This window comes from Akebia trifoliata, chromosome 8 (assembly GCF_017979445.1).
Source record: "Akebia trifoliata isolate Shusen 1 chromosome 8, ASM1797944v1, whole genome shotgun sequence".
NCBI classification, from domain to species: Eukaryota; Viridiplantae; Streptophyta; class Magnoliopsida; order Ranunculales; family Lardizabalaceae; genus Akebia; species Akebia trifoliata.
Window position 1 is genome coordinate 41297345 of NC_141382.1, and position 19412 is coordinate 41316756.

Genomic DNA, 19412 nt, shown 5'->3' on the forward strand with positions numbered 1-19412 from the left:
TATTTTACAAAAATCACTTAAGTGGGTGCAATAAATCATTTCAGTGTGTGCAAATAGACCGACTCCTTAAAATTGGACCGACTGAATTTTTGCTAAAATGGTTGGACTGGAATTCAATCCGGTCGGATAAATTAATATTTATTAAATAATTTTAAATTAAATATATAAAAATCAGAAATCAAACAATAGATTAAAAAAAAAAAAATTTGAAATTCGTGAATCAATGGAAAAAGGTACAAAAGAATTTTTTTTTTTTAAATCTTGAACTTTATATTTTCTTCAAATCTGCTGTGATTTTCACTTTTAAAAAAAAATCATAATAAAGATGATTTGTAGTAATAATAATTTTTTAGATTTCAAAAACCAGCTTACGAGGATTGATAGTTAGCACGCTTGAACCATCAATTTTGAAAATATTCCTTGTAAAATACAGGTTCAAAACGAATCTGATCAATTAAAAAAATTTCAGTCATACCTGGTCAGACCATGGTCCAATTTGATTTTTAAAACAAATCTGATTTGGTTGTTGTCGGACAGAAATAATTGATTCACAACTAATTTGTTAGGTTATCAGGCCAAGCCCTCATCAGAACCTGAATCAGACCTCATAAGATGAGACCTAATAGACATTAGAGGATGAGAGGTAATGAAGACAACAACTCGCAGGTTCAAAGTCTCAACAAGCTAACAAGAGTAGCGTGCTTAGCAAACCCATCCTTCCTCATCTCCCAACATGTTATGACCACTCATACACATATCAGATCGTTCGGCTCCAACCCAACAAGAGTAGGGCCCCTCAATACCAGAACAACCTGACGCACTTCGACCCACTTTTGATTTGTATGTCTCAAACCTCTTTTCACCTTCTCTCCCATCTGTTTGATTTGTACATCACAAAGATTCCAATTGGGAATCCCATCAAATAACCCAATAACATTTTCTCAAAAGATTCAAAAATTGCCACTAAATGTCGTAATGAAGTACAACAATTGCAAGGAGAGCAATTGTATGGAAGAATGCGCTCATACAACATTGCAATAAATGGCAGAATTTCAAGAATCACTGTATGTGGATCACCACTGCTTATTATACAAGTGAGACTATTTTCCAAAGAATAAGACTCAAATCACACTGAATTAGAGTAGTCAACAGTTCCTCGAGCATCTTGAGCATAAAAAGGTTTCTTGTAAGACTGCAAAAGGAGAGAGGAACATACAACACTTAGCGATGATGCCGCCATACAAGCACCAGCAAGCCAAGGTGGTAACCGGATTCCAGTGAAAGGGAATAAGATTCCAGCAGCAATAGGCATGCCAAGCACATTGTAACCAAGAGCCCATACGTAATTGAGTCGGATTCGTGAGAGAGTTTTTCTAGAGAGATCGATAGCTGTTATCACGTCTTCCAAGTTGCTTTTGATGAGAACTATATCAGCAGCTTCAATTGCGACATCGGTGCCAGCACCAATTGCCATGCCAACATCAGCTGCCACGAGTGCAGGTGAATCGTTGATTCCATCACCCACCATTGCCACGGCCTCTCCGTTCTTCTGCATGAGCTATGAGGACATATCGTTAGCACTTAGCAGAGTCACGAAGTATCCATGAATACAAGGTCACCCCAGACAGAACCATATCATCGCCAAACTAAACTCATTTTCATTTTCTATGTAATTGGTAAAATATATATATATATATATATATATTAGAGAGCAGCTATTGGCACCCCAACTTTTACTTATCACACCCCAATTTCTTAAATGATTTATCACCCCCCAATTAAAGATCAAAACACTCTTCAAACATTACAAAGGTTTGGTTGGTTCAAATTATTATCTCAACATTACAAAACATTAAAACACTCGTTCAAACAAGTTCAGAAGTTCTTTGCAATTATGATTAGACTCATATAAAATCTTAAACCCAAAAGAAAAAAAAAAAGAGTAATCTAGCAAGAAAACGAGAGAGCTTCTATTGGCACCCAGACTTCTACTTATTCTCAATCATTCTCTTATTTTCTTTATTTTTATAGGGGTGTAATAGGTAAAAGTTGGGGTGCCAATAGCAGCTCTAAAAAATTAATGGATTTTCACCCACTTGACCCCTCCCTCCTCCTGATAAGATAAAAATCCCCACACCGGACTAACTCTGCCCCAGTGCCAGTAATCAAAACCATTTCAGTAAGAGCCTAGGGACCATATTTCAGTTGTTGGATCACAAGCAAGGTTTGAAACCTCGGTTCCATGGTTTGAAGCTATGTTACCTGATTCGTGGGTTCGCACAGTTCGAATTCGGGTTCACGATTGGTGGTTCGCCAGTCAAGAATGAACCCGGTTCGTAGGGGTAGACAGAGACGAAGGTATTCGGAGGTTGAAGTGACTAGTAGAGTAATTAACGCTGTATTTTGGGAAGAAAAAATCAGTTGAAGGTGAAAATTTGTGGACATTTTCTATTAGTCTATCAATAAAGACAAAGGTCAAAGAGGTATGCTTTCAATTTGAGCATTTAGGGGGATATCTCTAATATTATCAATCCGTGGAGGGATGTCAAAAATTAACAAAGTTAAAGAAAGATATTCAAACCCACTCAGTTGACGTGTATTGTGCACAGTACCATAGTTCTTTTTTACTTGAGCATCTCGAGAAAAAAATGGTTACGCTGACCATCCACGTCAATTGAGTATTTTGTTTTTTGTAAGTTTAGCACAGCTCTAACATAAGTAATTTGTTTGGTTCGCTGTGTATCACGAACCAAGAGCGAATCGTACAAGAAGATTTGGTCCATGTCAAACCCCCAATTTCATTGGCTAACCACTAACCTTATACCTATAAAAAAAAAATCAAGGATTAGATGAGTCATCTAATGCATTGGAAATCGCTCTTTTCCCTCCAGTCTCAATGGTCTTTTCAGGTCAGTTTCTTCTCAATTCGTTGCTGTTTTCAATGATTATTTGCTCTACTCATTTTGACAATCTTCCTAAAATATCTATTTCCAGTTTCAGATCACAGTTCGTAATTTCGCATTACTCTGTTTGAGTCACTTCTGTTTCAAACGTATTTACCGTACATAATGAGACACTTTGACAAGCTTCCTAAAGAACTATGTCGTGAAAGGTGGTATTGATTCAAAAATAATGATTTTAGCTAATTTAAGCATTGAACGGAATTTAGTATAATGTATCTTAGTATATCTTAGAGCATCAGTGAACAAAAGTATGATTCTTTGTAGATAGAATTTGATTGTTTTATGCGTCACGTCGTTAAGATATTTGTTCATCAAACACAGTTTAATCCATTGATGTCAATAGAAGCATATTGTTAATTTCTCTATCATGTCAAAATGTATCATACAACACATCAACTTTTGACATTATCGATAAACAAAACTATACCTTAAACCTTAGTACAGACTACTGAGTAAATGTATCCTCTACAGAGCCAACTTGTATACACATGATTAGTGAGTATTTACCAAAACAACTTCATTTCTATAATATCCAATAGTGAAAGGAAGACTCGGTACAGACAAACATCTAGTTGGCACTGTTGAGTCTTCAAAGTTCAAACCATGTCAATGACGGACTGTTTCTGTATAATGTGAAAAGCAGTCTGCGTGCAATATTCCAGGGCAGACCTAATCGCAGGCTAAGTTGCTAAATAAACATGTGGTTTGTGAACCATCACTCAGACGAAATTCACATAGAAACATAATTAAATTACTCAACACATTCAACAAAAAAATGTTGGCAATTCATACCTGCAACTCTTTGATTTTATCAGCTTTTCCCAGTGGGTCTGTCTCAGCAAAAACCTTGACAATTCCAACTTCCCTAGCAATGGCGGTAGCTGTAGCCCAGTTGTCACCAGTCACCATGATGGATGAGATGTTCATTGACCGAAGGAATGAAATTACATGCTCTGCTTCTGGCTTTACAGGATCTGTCACAGCAAATGCTCCGGAAACAATACCATCAACAGCAACCATCACGCAAGTGCGAGCAAGCTTTTCACTCTCTAACATGTAGTCCTCAACCTTGGGGCTTATTGTGATATTGCAAGCCTGCATAAGCCTCTTGTTCCCAACCAACACCACTCTGCCACCAATATTACCACCCACGCCAGATCCCGGGTGAGTCTCAAAGTCCTTTACTTCAGTTATGCTTTCAGAATTGGATCCGTATTGCTGGCGTAGCTTCTTTGCATGTTTGACCACAGCCTTGGCTATAGGGTGTTCACTGTTTGCCTGCCAACAAAGTTTTTGGTAATACACTCTTTTTGGTACAGCAAGAAAATATTAGGTGTTAAATAAAGAGAGCTTCTATTACCACACCAACTTTTGCTAACAGTACCCGAAGATGGGTGCTAATTCTTGGGTGATATACAAAATAATAGGGGAAACGTTAGCAAAAGTTGGTGTGGCAATAGAATAGAGCTAAATAAAGATGCCTACCTCTGCAGCAGCAGCCATGTCACAGAACTCTTGGAGAGGCACATCAGAGAAAAGCATCGTGCTAACTACCAGAGGTTTCCCTAACGTAAGTGTTCCCGTCTTATCAAACACAACAATTTTCACCTGCAGATTCAGGAACAACGATTAATTAATCATACAAGTTCCAGATTTCATCATCAATTTGAAACTAAAAACCTATCCCAAATGAAGATATAACCAAATTTATTATTCAATTTTGTTCTGCGTAATGAGGGCAAGGACATGCATGTCTGTATCTGACATGGGTAAAACTGTACAAGGTTTCTGACACAACTTTGAGAAGCCTGAAACGCCAACATGTGCGTAAACAAGAATTTTTCTTTTTTTTTATCGATTTAAATTTTTGGTGTTGCCCACAGGTAAGACTGTTTTTAATGAGATAAGTAACTTGATGCTGGTGAGAATCAAACCCAGGTCTATGGTATCATCACCCAAAGACTGCCAAACAAACTAGCTGGCACCTACAGCTTACAGAAGTATTATAACATGATATTTAGCTATATTTAAATCAGAAGCTTTTTTATAAATGAAAAATAGAAGACAACATTTTTATACACCATTACTTAATAAAAGTAGATTTCAAATATCAAACCGAGATTTTGTTTAGCAACTAAACGAATTAGTGTATAGGGGATGGATTACACCATTCCTCTTCAAAGTCCTTTTATAGAACAACATTAAAATAAAGAGTGATACTACATTGCGTGTTAGGATGTGTGAAGGAGTGTGCCCAAATCCCAATCCGGAAACTAATCGTAATCTTTCTGTGTTCTTGTTATATATGCTTTGATTGTTATAAAAAAATGTAAGGTGTTGTTTCTTGCCTTATGTGCATTTTCAAGTGCATTTCCACCCTTGATGAGAACACCTTGGGAAGCACCTTTCCCTGTTGCAACCATGACGGCTGTCGGGGTTGCTAGTCCCAGAGCACATGGACAAGCAACTACCAGTACTGAAATACCAAACTGCAGTGCCAGCTCAAACCCATCCATGGATTTTGGAATCCAATATTTAGGGTAAATGCCAATTTCTCCGGGAATGAACCAACCCAACCATGTAATGAACGCTGCCAAGACAACCTGTAAACACAGCAGTAAAAAAATGATGGATTTACTGAACAGACAATAGTTATAACAAGCAGAGTTTACATAAATGGGAATTGGGGTAAGCAACTAACAATGAAAGAATATAATATGCAGTGCAAGGCAATACTGATATAATTCACTAATTGATGGAAAAATTACATAACTATCTTCAAGAACATAATTAGCCTTCAACTTAATAGATTTTCTATACTGTCTATACAGGTCTTCTAGTGTACTTGAACAACAATTTGAACAAGAGGCTTCTTTACCAAAAGTGCTCATTAACAACAATTTTGTAATAGGAAGATCACATAATTGTAGTTAATACCGTGCATGTGACTAAGAGAGTTGTGTTAAATATATAGATTAGGAGTTAAATTTTCAATTTCTTATTCTAATCTGTTTCCATTCATTTAAGTATCATGAATGTTACTACAAAACTTAACAAAAAGTTAATAAATGTTATTACAGATATCACTGAAACAGTGAAGTAAGGCAGCATATTTGACGTAATCCTATTTCTATCATTAATTCCCACAACATATGTTATAAGGAATGTACTTTTCATCTATACAAAGAAAACGATGTTAAGTATGTGCAAAATGGACAGATCAAGTTGCCTAAAAAAACCCCTAAGTAAAGGTTTCGTAAGGGAGTCCATAGGGAATATCTTCCAATCTCCGCCGTATGTTGGACACTTGTATTATCCAATAAACAGACCAAACAAGAAAAGTGGCATATAAATCTTATGACCTATTCAAATAAAATAACTAGTAAGAAGAATATTAAGTACAAATTTGACAAAGAACAAAGTTCAGCCCTACTAGCATCTCCGACCGGTGTTTATATGTTCAAGTTTAGAGGGGCTTTCACAAAATCCCACTCCAACCAGTCTTCAAATTTTAAAGGCCCAGTCTATATCTCTATCCTTGACATCAAATGTAAAGGGGGGAGAATTTGTAAAGGCCCTTCTCTATCTACCATTCACTTTCTCTGATTCCATTTTTTTCCTTTTCTTTTCATTCAACTTTCTTCAATTAACATTTTTGTCCTTTGAAATTTTCAAAAAAAACCTCCAACTTATTTTTAATTCTTTTTTATGCCTTTTTGACAAAGGTGGAATTTTTAAATTAACCCACCAAATTTTAAATACATTTTCTCCTTTTGAAAAAAAAAAATCTTTTAAATCAACCCATCTCCACCAATGGGAGGGGAAATGAATGTGAGAACTCATTTTGGAGGGTAAGTGGGTGAAAGAAGTTTTGGAGGGAAAGTTTGGATACCCATATATCAAAAAATAATAATAATATAATAGTATTTTTTCAATGTAAAAGAATGGATAGTGTTTTAAGGGTGAATAGTGACTTAAAAGAAGAGCTGATTGGAGTTCAACACAGTTTAGAGGGACTTCCACTTCAAATTTGAAGATGTTTTTTTAGAAGGGGCCTGTTGGAGATGCTCTATTAACTGCCAGTTTCTTCAACGCCACCCACTACACTCTTTTTATTTTACCTCTTACTAGAAGGTTGCATGTGCAAATACACATGTATTAAAATGGCTTATTTATAATTTCAAATATTCATTAAAGGGGTTTTTTTTTAAACTAAACAACGTGATTAACTAATTATACCAAGTTAGTAGTTTTCTTGAATTTTTACCAAAATAACCCTGATTATATCAAATTTAAATACAAAAGTGGGGGCATTTATGTTAGAGTTCTTATTTAATGTCGTGCGGGCTCAATACTTAAACCCGCATAACCAACCACATGTTTTTAATATAAAAAAGAGAGGTCAAACCCTATTGGGGGTGGCCGACTCATTCTCTTCTTTATTTTCCTCCTTCTCTCCTTAACCCCAATCTTCTAACATAGTATCAGAGCACTTCTACCATTAGATCTGCTTGATTTCTCCTCTTTTTTTCCCTTTTCTTAATCCTTTTATTTTCCCTCTTCGATCCGGTACTTCCAAACCCTAAGGCTTTGTTTGTGTTTGTTTAAGGTGTTTATGAATGATTGAGGAATTGGTGGACAATTTTGAAACCACAAAACTCAATTTCAAAAAACAAAAAAATTATGAATAGTGACGCGTGCATAGCAGTCGCAAATAGTGTTTCTGTGTGAATAGTGCTCATAAACATTGTTTTTTGTATGAACAATACTCTGTGAATAGTGCTTTCTGTGTGAACAGTGTTTTTTCACAAAAAATCGACTTCTTCGGCTTCTCGATCAATAGTTTGAAATTTTACCCCAATCTCAGGTTTTTTTTCAGGTGTTTTTGGGTTTTGCAATTTTATTCCAGTCATTGCTTCGTTGGCCTCTCGACTCTAGCCACATATCATAGAATATCCCACAGGATACTCTATTTTTTTTATGTTTGGGCGGGTTTTCAATTTACTTCTCCTTGGATGGCAAATTTGGGGGTTTCTGATAGTGTTGGTAGAGGAAGTCGTAGTGGTCGTGGTAGAGAAGGCCGTGGTAGAAAAGGCCGTAGTGGTCATGGAGGTGGTCATGATGGTGATTTGAAGTATACTTATTGTGGCTACACTGGCCACACTAGCGATTTTGTTAGGATAAATGAGGTAAACCTACTCGAGTTAATTAGGCTCAAGAGGAACCTCCTCAAAGCTTCATTGATTACACCTTTCAAATTACATCTAGAGCTGCACTTTTCGATCTTACCATACAGTTGAGAGAGATTCTTCAAAAATTGACTACCTTGACCACAAGACCTACTCCACCCATTTATGGCTACTAAATCTCCCTCATCTTGGGTTATCGATTCAAGAGCTAGTGCCTACATGTCTGGTATATCTCATCTCTTTTCTAATTTTCATTATCTTTATTCTCACATTGTACTAACCGATGGGCCCACTTGTAATGTAGTTATGAAAAGTGATGTTTTTCCAAACTCATCTCTTTCCTTATCTTCTACTCTTTTGGTCCATGATTTTTCTTCTAATCTACTTTCTGTTAGTCAGCTTACAAAATCATTGTAGTGCTATGTAACCTTCTTCCCTTCTTATTATGTCTTTCAAGATCTCAAGACGAGGAAGATAGTTAGTTTAAGACGTGAGAAAGATGGATTACATTATTTAATGCATGATGTGCCTGCTTCTGCCTTGAGTGTTTCAGTTTCACCCCGTCAATGGCACTATTGGTTGGGTCATGTGTCTTTGTCTAATTTACGTCATGTTACTCCCAAGTTGAGTTTAGTGTCAATTTTAGAATGTGAGGCTTGCCAATTGGGCAAGTATCACTGTAATTCTTTTCCTAATTGGACTGAGAGTCGTCAATCTAGTCTTTTTGAACTAATTCATACGGATATTTGGGGTCTGTCAAAAATAAAAAATTTATTTGATTTTCATTACTTTGTAGTGTTTGTGGATGATTATTCTCATATGACATGACTCTTCTTGTTGAAAGATTGCACTAAACTACCTTGTGTTTTGCTTATTTTTATAAAGAATTTCAATCAAATTTGGCAAACTTGTGAAAATTATCTGTTTTGATAATACTTTAAAATACATGCAATTTTCTATCTAGCCTTTTTGTTCAAATAATGGCATTATTCATTAGACCAGTTGTATTAATACTTCTCAACAGAATGGTGTTGATGAGCAAAAACATCGCCATTTACTTGATGTTGCTTGTACCATTATGTTTCAGATGCATATACCTAAGCCTCATTGGGGTGATGCTATCCTCACAGCTTGTCATTTTATTAATCGCATGCCATCATCAATTTTAAATGGTCAATCACATTTCTCTTTGGTTTATCCTCAAGTCCATCCTTATGTTGTTTCACCTAGAGTCTTTGGTTGTGTTTGCTTTGTTCACTCATTTGAGCTTGGGTTGGATAAACTTTTCCCAAGATTCATCAAATGTGTCTTTCTGGATTACTCTCGTATATAAAAAGGGTATAGGTGTTATTATCTTGTCATTCAACGCTCCTATGTAAGTGCTGATGTGACATTCTTTGAGTCTACACCTTATTTTTCTTCTGTCGGTGCCTCATTTGACTTGGATATTGTGTCTTCTCGTCAGGAGCAGTTGTCTCTTATAATTTCCTATTCTCCCGTGCTTCCAATTCTTCCTACAGGTGACCCCACTATGTCTCTTCAAGTTTATTAACACTCATTTTCGAGCACCTTCACCTTTTCTGCTAGCCCTAGGTCTTTCATCAACTTCACTTGAGGTTCCTCCACATCTACTAGCATCTACTTCTACCTCTAGTGATCTTCATATTGTTTTAAGGAAAGGTACTAGAACTTGCACTAAGCACCCATTTGCTGATTTTGTGTCTTTTCATCAAATGCCACCTTAATTTTGTCAGTTTGCACTTTTTTTGTCTACTATTTCTATTCCTACTTCCTATACTAAGGCATTATCCTCCTCTAGGTGGAACCTAGCTATGGATGAGGATATTATAGCCCTTTGTCATAATCATACTTGGGACCTATCTCCACTTCCACCTGGAAAGTAGGTTGTAGGGTATAGATGGGTGTATAGAGTCAAGAATCTTCCTGATGGATATGTTGAGAGGTTGAAGGCTCGCCTTGTAGCCAAGGGTTACACACAGACTTATGGGATAGATTATAATGAGACTTTTTCTCCAGTGGTTCACCTAAACTTTTTTAGAGTTCTTATTTCTGTTGCAGTGTGTTATGTTTGGCCCCTGTATCAGTTGGATATTAAAAATGTCTTTCTACATGGAGACTTGCTGGAGGAGGTATATATGGAGCAGCCACCTGGATATGTTGTCTCTGGTAAGACTGGACTAGTGTGTCACCTACGGAGGCAATTTATGGGTTGAAACAGTCGGCTAGAGCTTGGTTTGATAAATTTAGCTCAGTTGTTCTCGCTTTTGGATTCATTAGGTCTACTTCTGATCATTCAATGTTTGTGAAACATTCTTCTGGTGGAATTACTGTGTTACTAGTTTATGTTGATGATATTATCATCACTGGAAGTGATCCTAGTGGTATCTCAAATTTAGAGACTCATCTAGCCAAATAGTTTCATACTAAAGACTGGAGTCTTCTTCACTACTTCTTGGGTATTGAAGTAGCTCGCTCCAAAGAAGGTATTAGTTTGTCTCAGAGGAAGTATGTTTTAAATTTGTTATCTGAGACTAGTACTTTGGTTTTAAACCAGTTGATACTCCTATAGATCCCACTACTAAGCTTGATATTGAACAGGAGGAGATTTATCTTAATACAGGGTGTTACCGTAGGTTAGTTGGTAAACTAATCTACTTGACTATCACTCACCCAAATATTACCTTTATTGTGGGAGTAGTTAGCCAATTTATGCATGCTTTGCAACAAAGTCATTGGGATGTTGTGTTTAGGGTACTGGATATTGTACCTTCGTGAGAAGTAATTTGGTGACTTGGTGCAATAAAAATCAACAAGTTATAGCTTGTTCCAAGGTTGTTAAAAGCATTGAGCGGGGCCTAAGCGGGATGGACCCCTCAGGGCCTAAGTGGAGCCCAGGCAGGTGGCTTAAGCGACAAAAAATTTAATGTTTCAATTTTTATATGTAGTAAAGGCCATGCCAATAAGAGCAAACAATAATGTACATGTCATTACCAAGATAATAATAAGTTACCAATTACAAAGCAAACTTGTACGTCAACACAAATAATATGTAAGAAAAATGAAAACAATATAATTGCAAATATTGAAGTAATTTGATGCCCTTCATCTTTATTATTATAATAAGATGAGGCTTAATAAGTGTTTGTTGTCACCAAAATTTGGAAGACAAAAAATGCCCCCAATTTTATATCTAAGGTATTATTATCCAGGTCAGCTTTGTCAACATGAATAAAATTACGATCCCATGAACCTATGACCACATTTGTTAGTTTTTACTTTTTTAAAATAATAGAAATACATTTTATTATGTTATCTTTAAAATAGATTTAGTTAATACTTTAAATTACAACAAAGACCTTTACAATTATATTAAATGATAAAAGATGGAAATATAAGATTATCTATTTAAATTTAAAAAAAAAAAATGATTTTTTGAAGAAATTTTAATCATTCATAAAACGTAAAGTTTGCAATTTATGCACATGCCACCTACTAGATTTTTTAATATGTAACGCCTCACAAATTAGCTAAACATTTGAGATACCGTTTAGATTTAAAATTGCGTAAATATCATTTAAAACACAATTTATACAAAATTATTTCATAAAATTATCATTTTAACCCCGGTTTTTTAAACCCACTTTAAGTAAGGCCTAGGAACTTGGATGGTCTAGGCAGGCAAAGCAGAACATAGGCCCAGTTTTTGACAACAGAGGCTCGTTCTAATGCTGAAGCAGAATATAGGGCGATGGCACATACTGCATGTGAGATGCTTTGAGTTCAAAGTCTTCTAAAGGAGATGGGGATTGAAGTTCCTACTCTTATGCCTACGTATTGCGATAACCAGGCTGCTAGCTTTATAGCTAGTAATCTAGTATTCCACGAGAAAGCCAAGCGCATTGAGATTGATTACCACTTTATTCATGATATGGTGATGGCTAAGAAGAGATCTACTCCTTGTATCAAGTCACAAACTCATTGTCTTAGAGTTCCTTTATTATTTTTTGTACCAAGTTGGGCATGTCTGATTTGTATGCTTCAGCTTGATAAGGAGTTGTTATGGAGTTCTTATTTAATATTGTGTAGGCCTAATATTTAAGCCCACACGACCAACCACATGTTTTTAATATAAAAAAGAGAGGCCAAACCCTAGTAAGGGTGACCGGCTCATTCTCTTCTCTCTATTTTTCTCCTTCACTCCTTAACCTTAATCTTCTAACAATGCCCATTCAAAGTTTGGCGTCGAACCACTTCTACTCCGCCTTCTCTCATTATAATAGTAAAGATTTATCTTGTTTTTTTATTCAAATAACCACCCTCCAATGTCCTTCAAGATAAAATAAAAATAAAAAACTAAAATATGCTATAAATCTATAAAACTATGCCTTTCACTAAGATCAAAATGCACTAACAAAAGTATACTACAACGTGACAGAGAAATGAACTTACTATCGGAACAAAGAACTTGGAAATTTGGTCTGCTAGTTTCTGAATAGGTGCTTTAGCAAGCTGAGCAGCTTCCACTAATTGAACTATTTGGGACAATGCAGTCTCTGAACCAACATGAGTGACCTTAACTTGTAGACATCCATTCTCATTCATGGTTCCACCAATGACCTGATAATAACACATTATTAAAATAATAAAAAGGAGTTGAATTCGTAATCTACAATGCAGATCAAATTGTAAGATCACAAGAAAGGGAATAGAACCTTGTCTCCTGGCCTTTTAGCGACGGGCCTAGCCTCTCCGGTGATCATGCTTTCATTCACATGACTCTGACCCCATATAACAACTCCATCGACAGGAACCTTAGACCCTGGGAAAATCTTGATTACATCATTCCTTTGTATCAGTTGAGTGCTTATCTCGTTCTCTGATATCACATTTCCATCTCCATCCAAAGATAATAGAAAAGCCGTATCTGGAGCAAGATCTGCGAGCTTTGCTAAAGCATCTGATGTCTTTCCCTTGGCCATGACCTCCAAATATTTTCCCAACAGAATAAAGGATATCAACATGGAACTGGTCTCAAAGAAATCTTGCCCCTCAAATGAATCCGAAGTTAATGCTTTTATAATTATGTATACAGAGTAAAAATAAGCAGCATTGGTTCCCAATGCAACCAGGACATCCATATTAGCAGATCCTCGTTTCAATGCATGATAGGATCCTACATAAAACCTGAATCAACAGCCACACATAAAGGCACACAGTTAATGTCACAAATTTTGCCTACACGTCATGGTTTTAAATCTCCGCCCATCATCTCGATATCATCCATGAATGAGACGGATAGTCATGGTGTCTCACATCCGCAGAATCTCGCGAGATAAACGAGTTGACTCGGATGCTATTTTGAAAATATCAACCGAGTCAATAAAACTCGTCCGAGTCAACTGGGATTTTGTATATTTTAAAGAAAATAATATTATTTTTTTAGAATTTAAACATTATTATCTAAATAAAATATGATTTTATAATAAAAGATCTTCTAATCTACCTTATTTTATTTAAAAAATTATCATTATTTTCATATATTATATATGAATAAATAATTCTAAACCGATTTAAATGGTTTATCTCATCCGAGACAACTCGGTCTTGTCCATGGACGAGACGAGGTGTCAAACCAAGATTTAAAACCATGTTGCACATTGATCTTCTTTCACTATGTAAGAGAACCCTGAAACAGTGGCAGCACAAGAATAATAATAATAATAATGAGATCAGGGTCGAGTGGCCCAATTTAATACCTTCGGCCAACGATGAACTGTACTGGTGTGCAAAGGATCCATCTCAGAATCATCCCAATGGTGAGCATATTATAAAGTTTATAGAATAACCAATTCCCATAAGGATGAAGCATGGGAAGTACCATCGAGAAAATAAACACTGGGATTGAAAATAGACAACTCCAAAGAAACTGATTTCTATATAGTCGAATCTCATGCAGTTGGTCACTTTCTCTTTGTGGGGGGACATACAAACTCGCATGGTAGAAGTTGGGGCTGTGGCTAGCTTCTTGGATACATTGTATGAGAGACCTTGGACCAGTGAGATCTGGGTCATAACTAATAGTTACTTTCTTGCCTTTTACGTCCATCTCAATGTGGTTCACACCTTCAACTAACTCAAGGGAGGACTGAATGATGTTTACATCTTCTTGAGAACTAATTCCCTCAAGTTTTAAATGCACTTTGTTAATGTTATCCCCAGAGCTAATGAGATAAGCTCCAAAGCCAGCATCTTCAATGGCTTGGATGAGGCAGTCACAATCGGTGAGGTTTGGATCAAAGTGTATCTTCGCTTCTTCCATGGCTAGGCCCACCACTGCTTTCTTCACACCGTCAACCATTAAGAGGGCACGTTCTATAGACTCAGAGCAATTGGTGCATGACATTCCTTTAATTCGGAGCCGGCATACTACTATGTCTTGTTCTGGGAACTCATCAACATTAAAACCTAGACCTTCTATGGTTTCTTTGATTGTTTTCGCCTGAAATAAAACGCACTGTAAATGTTTCCAGTCTTCTTAAATAGAAAGGTAAGATAAAGCCCATAACATGTCCATAAATAAAACTAATTTTATCAAACTTTGGAAAATTACATTATTTTTGAGAAATAATAAGCTACTAAGTCCATACAACAATGGGCATGTGCATATACTTAGGCTGCAAACCCAAGCTCAAAGATACTCTCAAAAGTGTGATCCAAACCAGCATAAAAGAAAAAAGGACCACAATTTCAGCAGTTATGCAAGTGTTGGATGTCATTCAATAAGGCGTAGTTTAGGTGTCTTATCTGCTTCATACAGATTTAAGAACAATAAACCAATCTAGAAGGTGCCAGCTAGCTTAGTTGTGAAAGGCTATGGGTATATTGGACCTGGGTTCAAAACCCATCCTCACCTGAGTTACTGATCTCATTAAATACAGGCTTATCTTGTGGCAATAAAAACTTTAATTGATTAACAAAACAATAAACGGGACCTTAAGGACCACCACAATCTCCACATATAAGCATTATGGGCACAATGCTCAATCATTAAGTTGTTGAGTGTATATTTTCCTCCACTCCTGGATGTGTCATACCCCAGTTGAGCCCCGTGGCCCTCTTCTATTCATAGTTCTCCCCCTCTCCAACAGATCGGTCTTTTGGAGTAGTTGGTTGGTTAACATGGTACCATAGCACTCAGTTCGTATAAGTCATGGATTTGATTCTTTCCACCCTTATGGGTGAGGGAGCCTGTTGAGTGTATATTTTTCTCCACTCTCTGGTGTGCAATTAAGCTAGTTGACCCTCTTATATTCATAGTTTTCCACCTTTCCAACAGATCGGTCTTTTAGAGTAGTTGGTTGGTTAACAAAGTCCTTCAAGATGTAACTGGTATTAAATGTTTGAGCTCTTCTCCATATTTTGGATGGAAGCTCCACTATTTAAAAGATAGATTCTATTAAAATGATATAATGTTCAAAAAAGCCCATGATAGTTTTTGAAGTTGAAAAACTCTGTGAAGCGTGCCAACTTGGTAAATGGGTAAAGTTTGTGAGTGGCAATACCACAAACCCAGAATTAGAACCCCACTTCACTCACTTATAAAAGAAGAAGAAGAAAAAATGCTTATGGTTTATGAAGATCAAAATTCCAATAGATTGCTAAGAAAAACAAACATACGCAAAATAATAAAAAAATCAATTATCCATGAAAGAGGAAACGTAAAATGATGTGCAGATGTAACTAAAGCTAACTTACATTAATGGACTCCGATTTATATCTGATAACTGCCTGGCCTTGAAGAGGCGACACCATGACGCTCTCTATCCCATTAAGTTTTCCCAACACTGATTCTATGGACGTTGCACAAGAAGCACACTTGATGCCACCAATTTTAAACATAACCGTCCTGGTTTTCCAAACTCCATTTGGAGGTGGTTGAGAGATGGTAACTGCAACATTGTCCGAACATTGCAGAAGAGGGACCCTAAGGTCATCTTTCCCATTCATTTCCTTGTTTCGAAACTTCAAAATCAATGATGCCAAACATCAAGAAGCAAAAAATTTAAAAAGTTGAAATTCTGAATTTAAAATTTTTTCCATGCCCATTCATTAAACTTGCAGAGATAATAATTTGACTACCCCAAGGGTGTGTCTGCAAATTGAAAAGGAGAAATTTCCCAAAACGTGATAAACTTTTGAAATTCCCATTCCAGCTCATTGTTCATTTTAAAATTCCCTAGACATGAAGAACGAAATCACAAGTTTTTCAAAGTGACGATCTCGCTAATATAAAGTATCAAGCTCGCTGATATAAAGTAGCGGGATCGCTGATATTTATTTGAAAAGTGACAATCTCACAGGTTCTCTACTTTTTAGCAAGTTCATCACTTTATAAACCAGCAAGATTGTCACTTTTCAAATAAATTTCAGCGATCTCGCTACTTTATAACAACAAGATCGTCACTTTGAAATACCTGTGATCGCACTCTTCATGTTTTGGGAATTTAAATGATCAGTGAGACGGAATTGGAATTTAATCATATTTAGCTCACGAAATGGTAATTTACCCAATTAAAAAGTGATATTTTTTGCACCTATGGGGAGAGGGATGGGGGGAAGGAGGGTCATCACTCCCCTCAAATATATATAACGTCTTCTTTATTTTTACAACCAATGATAATCAAATAGGCCATAAACTTCAAAAAGACGAAATTTTTCAATCAATATGTAAATGAACTAACTTCCTCGATTTATAAATCACAAAAAGTATTGTACATCAAAGAGCTTGTTTGGACTTCAGATCATTACTTTTACTAACAAAAATAACACTTTAAAGACCTTTACCAGTGATAAAACTATAACCCAAACAAACCAAAACTTCAAAAGATCAAACTCTTTAACCAACTAACTTCCAAAATTTAAAATTCCTCAATGCTTCATATAAATCACAAAAAGTTATGGTTTAAAGCTCAAAAAGCTTGTTTGGACATTAAATCATTACTTACATGCGTAAAATAACTTTTATAAATACCCTTTTCAGTGTCAAAATTCCGATAAAGTTTCAAATTACCTTCCAGATTTCACATAGGCGTGAATAAATCGTCATCGAAACCAAACCCTAACAATCGAAATTTTCTTTTTCATGAACACGGAACAGAACACTCGAAGAAATCAATTTGAAACGAAAATGAGCATCAAGAAGAATTCATTTATAGATAATAAAAAAAACAATATTAGAGGATAAAATCAAAGAAAAAACAACAAAAACAAAAGAATTCTGCAAATCTCTGTTATAGAAAATCGTACCTTATAACGTTTTCGTCGTCAAGTCGCGATCAGAGCACGTGAAGAGATTCTGAATATCTGCAAAATGGGAGAAAAGTAGGGTTTATAAGAGATCAAAGAATTGATCCAGGGTTTAAGTCGAGTAAGCTAATTAGGGTTTCTGAAAAGTAAGGTAATTAAGGTCGGCAAGCTCGCGACGAAAGAGTACCAGAAATTTGTCTTTCGCACCAAATGGTGGGTTTGTCTCGAGTCTTTGACTCTATATATATAATTTTGAATTTTCGAATCTCTAACGTCCCACTAAAAATCTTACGCGGCTTTAGGAAGTCAAGAGAGTAGGGAATGTTAGGGAGTAGAGTACATGCACGTGAGTTTTAAGATGGGTCGAGAATCTTCTAAGTTTAAAACACTATCTGCCCCCACACATTTTCTAAAAGGAAAATACTGGAATTACCAAAATAGAGACATAAGGGTGAAAAAAAAAATGATGTGGTGGCGCGCATATAATCGTAGATGTTTTATACTCGTATCTCGTAAAAAAACATCTATAATAATGTGCACGATACCACGAGTTTTTGTCACCTTTATGTCATCCCAACATTACTCTTTCTCAAATTGCCCCCTACTTTGAATGAAAATAGGGCAACCAAGTGTCCATGCCATAGTGATAAAGTTGCAATTCGATAATAATTCAATAGAAAAAAGAAATAAGGAAACAAAAAAATTACACATGCTAGAAAATATAGAAATATATATTTCATATATTAAATAAAATTATGAATTTATAATAATTGTACAAATAGATAAATAATTCATTGAAAAGTAATTCATAGCTCCCTACAATTTGAGAGGATAAAATTCAAATAAAAAAATTAGAGGACACAATTTTATAGACTTTGAAAAACAAATAAAAAAAACATTTTTTCACAGTTGAATTTTCATTTTAAGTTTAGGAGTTAGGTAACTGTCCATTTTCAAAACATTGGATCAAGTCCAAAATAAATTATTTTTAAAATTTTTTTATGTGAATTTTTTTCACAAAATCTAGAGGTTTGTAGTGTTGGATTGCAAATATGGCAATCCATTTAAGCTCAACAACCCTTAGTAGGATTTGAAATCCTATTAAGTTAGTAAGAAAAGTGTTTTTATAATAATAAAATAATTTATTGTTTAGAAAATCACTCCTCCAAAGAAATTGCGTGAAAATTGAAACCGTAAGGCGCAAACTTGAAAAACCCACGCTATGATCCTTACTCTTATTCACGATTATTCGTGTTTTTAATAATAAAAATTGTCATTTTCTTCACAAAAAAAATTACCAATTTTTTAGAAAAAAATGTGATTTAATCGGTGAATGAGAATTTAGCGATTAAATCTCAATTTTGAAAATAAAAATAATAATCAAAGATTTTTGTCACTATGACCATGTCCCCCATTTTTTATCCAAGGTTGGGTCTATTTGCACATACTGAAACAACTCATTGCACCCGCTTAAGTGGCTTTTGAAAGAAAAAAAAGACAATTACCATTTTACCCTTTTGTTCTGGCTTATTGCACACACCATCCTCTTCTTATTCATCTCAAGTTCTTTTTTTCAAGTTATCTTATTTCTTTGAAAAAAATTCAATTTTTTGCATTTAATCATCAAGAATTATATAAAAAAACACTTTTAAAATTTCAAAACAATGATTTTGAATCGAAGCCATTGAAGATTTTTCGATAGTTTTGTTCAGTAGGTTCAGACCGAACTTATTTTACCATATTCAATAGGTACCTACAAAATATAACCAAATAAATTCAATATGTACCTACCGAACAGGCTTTCTCATGTGAACGGTTTCAACTCGATTGGAAGTATTAGGGTAATAATAATAAATAGTATCAAAACTTAAAATCCTCATTGAAACCTTTCTAAATACAAAAACGAAGAAGAGGGAGAATAATAATAATAATA

General features: G+C 35.4%; 1 protein-coding gene across 3 annotated transcripts; it reads right to left on the minus strand.

Moving 5' to 3' along the window:
• Positions 1-936: 936 nt before the first annotated feature.
• Positions 937-17708, minus strand: LOC147396861 (copper-transporting ATPase HMA4-like). 3 transcript variants are annotated; one of them, XM_086452135.1, is made up of 9 exons: positions 17480-17708; positions 15929-16195; positions 13930-14672; positions 12886-13357; positions 12623-12790; positions 5312-5566; positions 4449-4571; positions 3756-4241; positions 937-1558 (listed from the first exon to the last, which is right to left on the minus strand). In XM_086452135.1, the coding sequence occupies exons 2-9, from the start codon at positions 16178-16180 to the stop codon at positions 1127-1129; spliced, it is 2931 nt and encodes a 976-aa protein (XP_086308261.1). In that variant the 5' UTR covers positions 16181-16195; positions 17480-17708; the 3' UTR covers positions 937-1126. The 3 variants fall into 3 exon arrangements, with proteins under 3 accessions (XP_086308261.1, XP_086308259.1, XP_086308260.1); XM_086452133.1 differs by lacking the exon at positions 17480-17708 and adding an exon at positions 17244-17398; XM_086452134.1 differs by lacking the exon at positions 17480-17708 and adding an exon at positions 17244-17397 and having other exon boundaries at positions 937-1549.
• Positions 17709-19412: the final 1704 nt, after the last annotated feature.

Coding starts and splice junctions, on each gene's coding strand:
- LOC147396861 (XM_086452133.1), bottom strand. CDS start 17,279: ATGACGATTTATTCACGCCTATGTGAAATCTGGAAG. Junction 5,567..12,622: donor CCAAGTTCTTTGTTCCGATA/GTAAGTTCATTT, acceptor CTGTGTTTACAG/GTTGTCTTGGCAGCGTTCAT. Junction 1,559..3,755: donor ATAAAATCAAAGAGTTGCAG/GTATGAATTGCC, acceptor ATGTCCTCATAG/CTCATGCAGAAGAACGGAGA.